This window comes from Rana temporaria, chromosome 6 (assembly GCF_905171775.1).
Source record: "Rana temporaria chromosome 6, aRanTem1.1, whole genome shotgun sequence".
In the NCBI taxonomy this organism is placed as follows: domain Eukaryota; kingdom Metazoa; phylum Chordata; class Amphibia; order Anura; family Ranidae; genus Rana; species Rana temporaria.
In genome coordinates this window covers 41629589-41641763 of record NC_053494.1, presented here as the reverse complement: position 1 = coordinate 41641763, position 12175 = coordinate 41629589, and the positions used below count along the sequence as shown (strand labels likewise).

The 12175-nt window shown below is 40.8% G+C and overlaps 1 protein-coding gene across 1 annotated transcript in view; it reads right to left on the bottom strand.

The window, feature by feature from the left end:
- Positions 1-244: 244 nt before the first annotated feature.
- INTS1 (integrator complex subunit 1) overlaps positions 245-12175 on the bottom strand; it is a 173740-nt gene continuing 161809 nt past the window's right edge. The window contains 5 exon segments of the mRNA XM_040356702.1: positions 245-486; positions 3081-3190; positions 4753-4844; positions 8212-8282; positions 11957-12070. Coding sequence (XP_040212636.1) covers positions 356-486; positions 3081-3190; positions 4753-4844; positions 8212-8282; positions 11957-12070 — 518 coding nt within the window. The 3' untranslated portion in view covers positions 245-355.

Sequence of the window (12175 nt, the reverse complement as noted above, 5' to 3'; positions counted from 1 at the left end):
ATTTCCTGCTATGGTCAGGTTGAAGCCAGGAAATCACCACAAGGATGACCCGAGGTCTGCATTGTATTCTATTGTCTATGGTAACATAAGAATCCCTTTCTTGTAACCATCCTGGGATTTCTTTCTTTTTCAACGCCTGTTTCCACTATACCAACGAAGGAATTCTTGTGTTTCCTATTTCTTTCAGTCTTGGTTGTGGGAAAGTTGTGTTACGTGCATTCGGACATAAGAAAATAATAAGAAGTTTAAGTCAATGCTTTGTTTTATTAAAAAATAATTAATTGAAACAACAACAATATCTAAGTCAACATTTCTACAAGTTTCTCTGAAATAAAAATAAAAAAATCAATTTTCGTCACTCGCGATTCTCTCGAACTATAGCCTCCATGTGAAGGACCTTCAAAGCTTCAGAGATCTGAGGGCTGGTGTCCATCTGCCCATAAATTCCCACTAGGAAAGCTCTGTGTAGAAGTACAGCCGCGTGCTCTGCAAGGAGATGCAGTACAAGAGTTATAACATTAGAAGAACACTGCTAAACCAAATAAATAAAACAAATAGGACTGAAATATGGCAATGGTTTGAATTTCAAAATTACAATACTCAGACTAGATGTAAAATGGCAGGTGGAAAATCTGAGTGGACCTTGCTTTGTGCACTAATGTTGGAACAGGAAGTGGCCATCCCCAAACGGTTCCCAAAAAGTTAGGAGCATGAAATTGTCTAAAATGTCTTGGTATGCTGACACCTTAAGAGTTCCATCCACTGGAACCAAAGGGGCCAAGCCAAACTCCTAAAAAACAACCCCACGCCATAATCCCCCCTCCACCAAATTATTTGGATTAGTGCACAAAGCAAGATCCATAAAAGACATGAATAAGTGAGTGGGGTGGAGGAAATTGACTGGCCTGCACAGTGTCCTGACCTCAACCTGATAGAACACCTTTGAGATGAATAAATGTGGAGACTGCGAGCCAGGCCTTCTCGTCCACATCAGTGCCTGACCTCACGAATGCGCTTCTGGAAGAATGGTCAAACATTCCCATAGACACTCCTAAACCTTGCGGACAGCCTTCCCAGAAGAGTTGAAGCCGTTACAACTGCAAAGTGTGGGCCAACTCAATGACCCCTACGGACTAAAACGCCATTAAAGTTCATGCTCGTGTAAAGGCAGGTGTCACAATACTTTTGGTAATATAGTGTATATCACCACATCCCAGAGAAGTAAAGTACAAATACAGCTATAGTGCACCATATCCAAATGATCACACTACAACCTCTGTTGATGCCCCAAAGCTGAGCTGAAGATACATAATCTTTCTTAAGTTGTGTGATCACAAACTTAACAGAGTGTCCCAACTCATTGACATTCCTCTCATCTCATTGAGTAACTTAACCAAGCCTATTTTTTACACTTGGTGTTTACAATAATAATGAGGTTAATAAATATCTGAATATGACAAGATAAAATAATTAATATGTGACATATTAATTATTTTATCTGGTCATATTCAGATATATATTAATTTATTAACCTCATTATTGGGGTTATTTTAGCCTTATCATTGTTATTTTTTTTTTCATCATATTTTCTAGCGCTGTACCTATTATTTAACACATCTTTTAGATTTTGTATCCACAATTTTTTGGTACTGGCAGCTAAATTATTTAAATTATTTTTATATATTTCAGCACAGTGTTTCCAAATTTTTTGTTTTTTTATACTATTTTATCTAAAGTATTTATGTTTTATTATTATTATAGAAATATTTATTTTACTAAATTGCTGCTTTTTTTCGATTTAAACAGACTCACTATATAATTATATGTGTGCGCCTATGCATCAATTACATATCATACATATAGGTGAGATATATACAATATGCTCTTAGTATATCCAAAATCTCATAACATGTACTTGCTACTGTATAAGCATCAATGTTTTTTTGTTTCCAGTTGTTTTTACTATTTTCAGTTATCTGTTTAGAATTATCAATTTCCCTGTAGTTTTTAATATTATTTACCATTAGCGTATTAATCTGTTATTAGAATTAAATACAAATCTGAGAGAGAGTAAAAATGATCAATTGCTAATATATTGCTTGATTTCCCCACCATCTGCCAGTACTATTATAGTATTGTATCACCGATTGATCCCGCCCCCATCCCCGCCCTTTCATTCACTACATAATAACATCATCCTTCTACCCTGTCTATCATGCTTAACAAAGGAGCGCAGCTACCGTACCATCTTAGCATGCGCGCTCGGAAATGCATCGCACTACTATAGTGACGTCATCATTCTTGCGATCCAAGCCTCGTTATGGCTCCCACACTGCACGGCCTTACTCCATCTTTGAAGTGACCAGACGAGAATAGCGGTATAACTCTGCAATAGGGAACAGCATGTTTGCACACTCCCCATGCAGAGCCCGCCAGGAAGTCGGCACTGTGCTGCGCTAATCACAGGCAGTGAGACATTTCCCGATCTCTGCAGCCGTGCATCGGGACAATGTCTCCCTACCTGTGATTAGCGCAGCACCGTGCCGACTTCCTGGCGGGCTCTGCACGTGTAGTGGTGTAGTGTGCAAACACGCCGGAGCTCATCCCTACTCTGCAAGGAACTGACTGCTCACTGCCTTCTACATCCTTGGGATTAGATGTGGCTGCTTCCTGCCAGCGAAAAGGACTTGCTGCTACTTGTAGTTCCTCCTGCTCATCCCAGTGATGCACCCAACGTATTTTACTTCCATGTGAGTGGATATTGTTGTTCTCAAAAAAGTATTTTTGATATATTCTCAGAGGCGCCCTCTCTTTGTTTCTCTCCTAGCTCTACTGGAATTTGCTTCTAGCCTCCTCTGGTGGCAGCCCTGACAGACTCACCTAATCTCTCTTCCTTGATATCTGCCCTTTGGACTATTATGGACCACACATGAGTATATTTGAGGTATCTGAGCAATGCGCCTTTTTACTTGTTTAAAGCAATAAGACTGCAGTCACCATATATAGTTGGTCCTTGGACTGAACTCCTTTTATTTTGTGTGTAAAATAACATGAATGAAAACAGGGTGTTTAGCTCTTACCTTGGCATAGTAGTATGTACCCCGCCAGGTTATTCAGTGCCGTTTGTACCACTTCAGAGTCTCTACTGCCAAGGCAGTACATAAAGGTAGGGAGAAAGTCGGCAGCAATGCTGAAAAAGCCACAAAGATCAATCAGTAACAGTTTTGTGTTTTAAACAAAAGTCCCCATCCCTCCAAAAGTTAGGTACATGTGGAATAGTGTGGGCATCCTTCTTTAGCATGACACAGTTAAGGGTTCGGTAGGGTGACCTTGCTACTTTGTCCTAAAAAGTGTAAGTAAACCCTAACAATGTTTAGAGGTTATCTGTAGTCCTGCCCTAGGGTGTAAACACTGCACCTCAATAAATACTGTGAGTGAACGTTATCACCCTAAGTCATGAAATGTGTTACTGGCAGGATCACCAGCTGGAAATACAGGAAAAAGTCTAAATAAAGAAATCTACAGCCAACACATCAGACTGGTAAACTGCCATACAGAAAACTCTGTTCTTGGGTTTAGAAACACTCTAACAAGCTGTTTTAGATTTTTTTTTTCATAAAAACTGTGAAAATACCATTTTTAGCTAGCTATTCATATGATCGATTTTTGTGCGAGTCAATCTATGCAGGACCAGTGCAATGTGTGGTGAGAACTCAAAACCCTATGTCTCTTCCTGTAGATACTCTATCAGAGGTCCCTGCCACATGATGGAATCACACCTTTTATCCATCACCTTCTGGCCTATGTGGACATACTAGAAGGCACAGCCAAGCCTAAAGGCTCACAGCAGGAGCAAAGCGGTGACATCACCTTTGCTCTACACTAAATTGTAAAAGTCCCAGCGGCTGCCCTCCCCCTTTCTGTCTTCTTCTCCATTCATACAAGTCCTTGTATTGTTTTTACTAAATGCAGCTTGTTTTCTAAATGAAGGGGAGGAGCCTGTCATTTATCTACCTCTCCGACATTCACAGTGTGTATTGAATATGGTGAATACAATGCAATGACTATTATGAATAAAAGAGAGGACAGAAAGGGGTGGGCGGCCATCGGGACTTCTACAATGCACTGCTATGTTAAGCCTGATTCACTCTACTGCAGGTATCGCACCTGTTCCGACACCTGTAACCACCCGTAGTCAAATTGTACTGCTCCTTAAAAAAGTGCAGGGCTGCCATTCATTCCTAATGGAACCCCCACACATCTAAGGGAAATTGCACGTTGCAAAAAAACAAAAAAAACATGCGATTTCCCTGCGGCTGCATTTTAAAAATTAAGCCGGATCTGTTTTCCTGCATGAAACACGGTTACAGCAGCCCATTCAGGTGAATGGGCTGCTGTGCCCACACAAAATGTGGCTCATACAGCCGCAATAGTGTGAACCAGGCCTTAGAACTGAGGCAAGTAACCCACACAGCTCTAAAGTATAGCACTGTAAAGAGGACCTACCATTACTGAAGACAAAATGTAACTAATGTGCATTTAAAAGGACATGGGATACACTCTTTACAGGCAAGTTATGTGACTGAAGCTGTAGCCCAAAAAAACATTCAGCTTTAATAAGCACAACTGTGGATTATTTAGCAATAGAAGATGCACACAATTTCAAAAGAATCCTCTACTATACAAGAGACCCGTGACAACCTGAATGTTGAACTAAACACATGTATAACAAAGCATATCTGTCTCACTCACCTGGGATTACACTGAATGGAGCGCAGGGCCAGGGTGAAGGCCAGATTTCGACACAATTCCTCTGTGGAGCTCATGAGCCTCTGAAAATCGCTCTGTGAAAACAAAGAGGAACAAGCGCATTACCCTCACTACATCTTCAATCAGAAGAGTTCACTGTGTGCATCATTGATTCTCCCCCACACTGAGTTCACAGGATCACAGACTCGCAGCTCCTCACACTGTTCCCTTGTTACATTCTACAAGGACTCCACAAGATGGATGTATTCCCCGCAGTGTGAATGTGAGGCCCAGAGTCCAGGACCAATAAAGGGAGGTTTAAACAATTACAGGCTGCTCACTTCAAAGGCAGTTCCTCTAACAGTTTGAAGTTCATTCTAGAAAGTCAAATATAAAAAGAATCGGCAAAAAAAAAAAAAAAATTATGTTAAAAATGAAAAAGCTGCCTAAAGCTGAAGTTTTAAAATGCAACCCACCTTACAATTCACTCAAGATGTAAGGTGGATTTGAACTAAAAAAGTGCACAATAAAAGCAACACCTAGAAAGGTTAAATGCTCATATGCAGTACTTTAAATTTGTTTAAATTCTTCTTGAATGACAATGAACTTTCCTTGCCTGTAGCCTGAAAGCTGTATATCTGGAGTGTGAGATTATATAAGGCACTGCTAGTCTCAGAAGATTTGATAATGTCACTGTATTGTAGCCCTCACTGTTTTCCTTAGACCCCTTTCACACTGGAGGCGTTTTTAAGCGGTCTTACACGAAGGGTAAAAATAGCGCCTGTAAAGCACCTGAAAAAAGCCTCAGCTGCAATCCCAGTGTGAAAGCCCAAGTGCTTTCACACTGGGGCGCTGCGCTGGCAGAGTGTCAAAAAAAAGTTCTACCAGCAGCTTCTTTGCAGCGCTTTAGGAGCAGTGAATACACCGCTCCTGAAATCAATGGGCAGTGCTGCCGAACCGCCTGCAAAGTGCTGCTGTAGCAGCGCTTTTAATCCTTTTTCTGCCGCTAGTGTGGGTTAAAAGCACCCTGCTAGTGCCCGAAAAGCCTGCAAAACAACGGTAAAGTGCCGCTAAAAGTGTGAAAGCATTCTAAGGCCCCTTTCAGACGTCCGCTCCGCCTGTCCGTTATTACAAGTCCGTTAACAGACTTGTAATACGTCCGCGTCCGTTGGGATCCGGTTATCGGACGGAAGAAAACCCTATTTTTCTTCTGTCCGGCGGAACGGAACGGATGCAGACGGACAGACGGTCCGTCTGCATCCGGTTCCCCATAGGGCAGAGCGGAGCTAAGACAGGGCGGTCCCTGCACTGTGTGCGGGGACCGCCCTATCCGCCGACAGCTCAGCGGGGATCCCCGCTGAGCCAACGGAGACACACGGAGCGGACCCAGAAATGGTCCGCTCCGTGTGAAAGAGCCCTTACACTGACATTCTGCAGGAGACCTGCATTACACCCCCGAACTGATGATCAAACCAGGTGGAGTCAACAGACCAGAATTTCAGGTGCTTTTGCAGGGACTAAGGAAAGCTTAACCCTTTCTATGGCTAGCTTAAAGTGATTGTAAACCTCAGTCATGAAATCTCAGCAAAGACCATATTTCTTTAGGTCATGGGTGCTCAACCTGTGGCCCTCCAGCTGTTACCGAACTACAAGTCCCATGAGGCATTGCAAACCGCTGACAATTACAAGCATGATTCCCAAAAGCAGAGGGCTGATGGGACTTGTAGTTCTGTAACAGATGGAGGGCCACAAATTGAGCACCCATGCTTTAGGTTATTACTTATCTCCAAGATTATTACATAGTTACATTGTTACTAAACTCACAAAAAGAAAATCAGTCTGTATATGCAGTAATGCATGCTTGTTCTACTCAGTGTGGAACCTAAGGGGTTAATGCTCTGCATTGTGTAAAAAGGCTATTTGATCCCGTCTTATCTGATCCTCCCCTTCTTTCACTGTCCCAAATCTCCTGATAAGACACCGCCTTTGGAGTCACTCTGCACATGCTCAGTTTGGTGTGTATTGCTAGAGAGCTTTTTTTTCTTGGGAGGGCGCATGTGCTCGGCACAGGGTCAATCAGCACTGTCCAGACAAAAGGTCAGGAGTCCTGCAGCCTCATAGGACAGTCAGAGTAGAATGAAACCTCGCCCTAAAAGCTTTAACCAGACACTGAAAGAAGTCACAAGACTGCTATATACTGCTGATGAGAAAAGGTATTTAGCTGTTTATATTTACTAAAATAATTTCCATGTTCTGTGGGAGACCAGGTATAGTGAATGCAGGGGTCCTGGGTTTAGTAACACTTTAATCTGGTTAAACAAACACAAAAAAAGTCCATCCAGTTTAACCCAAAGGTGAGATACTGTTTTGACACAAGAAGGCTGAATGCTGAGATCACTCTGAGCTGCTATGAAGATTGGTCCTAGTTGCCATCAGTTTTTTCATAGCAAATGGAAAAATCACTTTAACCAATTCAGCCCTGGATGGTTTTACCCCCTTAATGACCAGGTCAGTTTTGCAATACGGCACTGCATTTTTTAATGGCCGTGCGATGTTGTACCCAAACAAAATTTTTCCCCCCAAATAGAGCTTTCTTTTGGTGGTATTTGATCACCTCTGCTGGTTTTATTTTTTGAGCTATATACAAAAAAAGAACGACAATTTTGAAAAAAAAAAAAAAACATTATTTTTTACTTTCTGCTATAACAAATAAAAATATGTAAAAAAAAAACGAAATTTCTTCAACAATTTAGGCCAATATGTATTCTGCTACATATTTTTGGTAAAAGAAAATCACAATCGGCATATATTGATTGGTTTCTGCAAAAGTTATTGCATCTACAAACTATGGGATATATTTATGGCATTTTTAGCGGGACTGCAACATTGCAGCGGAAAAATCGCAAACTAAGTGACACAAATACAGTGATCAGTGCAAAAAAAAAAAGCACTGTCATTGTATAAATGACACCGGCAGGCAAGTGCTTAACATCAGGGACAATCAAAGGGTTAAGTGTGCTCCTAGGAAATGCTTTGTGTGTGGGGAATGGACCGACTCTGTGTTCTTGATTAGTAGGAACAAAAGATCTCTCTCTTCCTGTCTGACAGCACGATGGTCTGCCTTGCTTACAGACCACCATTATGTCTCTCTTCCAAACGATCGCAGGTGGCGGGCGGTCATCAGACCCGCTGATTGGCTCCCACTGTGTCCAATCACCCCCAGACACCGAAGTTGAACAATGTAAGGGTACGTTCTTTTGCGCAGCCAGTCCCCCTGATGCAGTACATGTGCGGTTGACAGTCTGGAAGTAGTTAATATTCAGTTATACTGACCTGTGCGGGCAAAGCAAGCACTCAACCTTTTAAAACTTAAGAATTTTATGAAACCTGAGGATTGGTTTTAGTCTATAAAGCTGGCAACCGGTGGATCACCTTTAAAAGATGCAGTCTTGGCATACTCACAGCAAAGAAAGAGAGGATTTCAGGCCTACGCACTGACATTTCATCTATGTCGCTCAGGACCTGCAGGATATCTGGAAGAAAAGGAAACAAGTCCAGCAGACATCAACTTAAATCCATCACAGGCTGAGTCTGGAGAGAAGCTGGGTCAGCATGACACAATCAAGAGGCTGGGATAAAACAATGTCTTTCAATCAAGCAATTCATTTTGCAGAGAAAATGAAGTGCGATGACAGGTTACCATGGACCCCGGAGAAGGGGCCCAGCTGCCAGCTCTGCATGTTGTTCTAGGCCCCAGGCAATTCTTGGGCTTTCAAGAACTGATCGGATTGCAGTCAAAGCTCTGGGATGGACACAACAAAATTAACAGCGTTGTAACAGAGATATATAAGAAACAGAAAAAGAGCTGACATGCGCCTCAAACAAATTTAAGATGTGACTTTTCACATCTCTCCTGGGATTTCTTTAATTACATTTGGCTCTTTCTATAGTTTGTTCTAATAAATAGAGACCGCTGCTGATATCTTAAGGTTTTGGATCATCAGAAGATATTTCTTGCCTGTGGGCAACAATAAGAAATCACATATCACTGAACTTGCCTTTGTGGTGGTCTGTGTCACAGGAAACAAGAATATAAACAAGCCAGTTCTGATCCATAATTAGGTTTCTACATCCTAATATAATATTGTCTACTGGCAACAATGAAAACTAAGTATGCAGAATATTCAGTCGATTATGAAAGCTATTTAATCAAGCTATCTGGAGGAAGCGTATTTTTTCTATGCCCTTTGGGCGTTTTGTTTTACACATACTGAAGGAGTTCTAGGCAGTTTCGCACTCAAGTTTACATCAATTTACACGAGATAAAATGACAGTTCATTTTGCGCTTCTGAAAGGAGACACACGAGTGTGTAATGGGGGAACGGGTAGAATTATCAAAAATGTTTCACAGAATAAGCTCCACAAGCTTCTAGAAAAGGAAACTACATCCCAAATTTCAATAAAGTTGGGACTCGGTGTAAGATCTACATAAAAACAGAGTGCTACCATTTCCAAATCTCATAACTCATATTTTATTCACAATAGAAAATAGTAACCATATTAAAGTGGTTGTAAACCTTAAATTTGCACTTTTACCTACAGGTAAGCCTATAACAAGGCTTACCTGTAGGTAAAAAGAATATCTCCTAAACCTGTACGGTTTAGGAGATATTCCCCTCGCAATGCGGGCGGCGCATGCGCAGGAGGGATCCACGGCGGAAGATCCGGCAGCCGCCGGACCTTGCCGATTTTAAATCTCCCGCGCGCATGCGCGGGAGTGACGTCATCGCCGCTCCAGCCAATCACAGCGCTGGAGCGGCGCCGCTCCAGCCAATCACAGCGCTGGAGCGGCGATACCCGGAAGACACGCCGGAGCAAGATGACATCTCGCTCGGCGTGAACCAGGTAAGTGTCGTTCACCTCGTTTTGAGGTAAGTATTTCATAATCAGCTATTATGCGGTGCATACTAGCTGATTATGCATTTTGCCTTACAGGTAAAAAAAAAAAAAAAATTATATATGCGGTTTACAACCGCTTTAAGTGTTTAAAATAAGAAAGTGTAACACTTTTAAGGAAAAAAAAAGGTATTCTTTAAATTGATGGCAACATCTCAAAAAAGCTGTGACAGGGCAACAAAAAGCTGGCAAAGTAAGTGATACTAAGTAAGGGCTGGAAGAACATTTTGCAAGTAATTCGATTAATTGGCAACCAGTCAGTAACATGGGTATAAAAAGAGCATCTTAGAGAGTCAGAGCATCTCAAAAGTAAAGATAGACAGAGGCTCACCAATCTGGGAAAAGCTGTGTCTAAAAATTGTCAAACAGTTTCAGGATAAAAAATCCGCAAAGTAAAATTACAAAGACTTTAAATATATCATCATCTACAGTACATATTATCATCAAAACATTCTGAGAATCTGGAGAAATCTCTTTGTGTAAAGGGACAAGGCGAAACACAATATTGGATGCCCATGATTTTTGGGCCCTCAGATGGCATTGCATTAAAAACAGATAACCCTTTTTTTGTGATGGGCAGCTCTGCATGGGCTTAGGAATATTTCCAAAAATCACTGTCTGAACACAGATCTCCATGCTATCCAAACATGCAAGTTAAAGCGCTATCATGCAAATAAGCCAGGTCTGAACACGATCCAAAAATGCTGCTGTCTTCTCTGGGCCAAAGATCATTTAAGGATCAGACGAATCAAAATTTTACATTGTTTTTAGCTACCATGGGCTCTGCTTCCTCTGGACTAAAGAGAGGAACCTTCCGTCTTTCTTTTAGTGTTCAGTTCAAAAGCCTGCATTCTCTGGTATGGGGGTTCATGGCTGCGTATGGAATGGGCACCAAAGCTAAAAGATGTATCTGGGTTTTGGAGCAGCATATCCTCCCATCCAGATGACATCTTTTTCAGGAAAGGCCTTGCATATTTCATCAGGACAATGATAAACCGTATACAGCATCTATGACCAGAGCATGGCGTCATAGAAGAGTCCAGGTCTTATCTGGCCTGCCTTCAGTCCAGACCTTTCACCAATTGAAAATATTTGGTGCATCGTGAAACAAAAATATGACAAAGACGACCCAGGACTGTTGAGCAGTTATAATTCTATATCAGGCAATAAAGTGACAACATTCCTCTTCCAAAACTGCATAAACCAGTCTCCTCAGTTCCCAGAAGTGTTGTTAAAAGAAGAGGGGATACTAAACATGCCTGTCCCAACTTTTTTGAGATGCTTTGCTGCCATCTATTTCAAAATGACCTTTATATTTCCCTTAAAATAGTAATTTTTTTCAGTTTAAACATTTGGTATGTTTTCTATTTATTGTGAATAAAATGTGGATTTATATGATTTGAAGATCATTGCATTCCCACCTTTTTTGGAATTTAAATTATATATTTTCAGGTTATTATTTTAAAAATTCGTTAAAGTTTGAGTTTTTACATTTATGTTTTGCATATGTTTCTACTATATTTGTGTATACAGTATACAAAAGAAAAAAAAAAGAAAACATGTCAAAGAATTCTCAAAGATCCTCCATAGAAGTAGCACAGTAGACAGGAGTAAAGAGGGAAGCGGACACTGCTTTGACCCATTCAGTTGTGTGCGTACATGTCACCTTGGGCTATTAAATTCTGTAAAAAAAAGCTATTTCCAACAATGCAGGTAAGTAGATAGAGAAAAATAAATAAAAACAAGCATAAAGTTCCAACTGCTGACTCATAATGAGCATACAAAGCCACTGGTTACTCCATTTCTGTAAATGAAAGTTCATGTTCATTTCTATAAGTTACTTAGGTTGTTGAAAACACTGACATATACTGCACCAAATGTGGTGCACCTATCTCTTTAGTGGTCATACTTTGTGGGCGACCGCATATGAGTGGAGATACAAAACAATCAGAGGATTTTTTTTTACCTTCTTAGATAACTGGTGAGTGTTTTTTTTTTATAAGATATAGGGTGGCATTTTTTTTATTTTTATAAAAAAAGCGCTGAAAAATAATCAGAAGGTTATCTACGTCTGGCCCAGAGAGATCATATGCTTTCAACGAGTGTGGTCTCAGTTTAAAATCCAGAACATAATTAAAAAAAATGCTATATGAAGGAGACCAACATCACAAGCAGAGCTATCAAGTGAATAAGTGAATAGAGTCAGTTTCCTGCAGAACCTTTCAGAAGAGGCAGAAAAACAAGATCTTACCTTCTACTGTATGACTACGGGAGATCCTCTTAAGGAATGGCCCCATTTCAGCAGCAGTGAGAGGTGTAAACATTGAGGCACTGACTAGGGGAAGTGATCCTGTAGTAGACTCATCTGCCAAAACATGGGAAAAATAATGTTATACTGTAACATCTATAATGGAAAACCAAATCTACAATTGTTAGGTAACACTTACAACATAAGAGGACATAAAAGTCC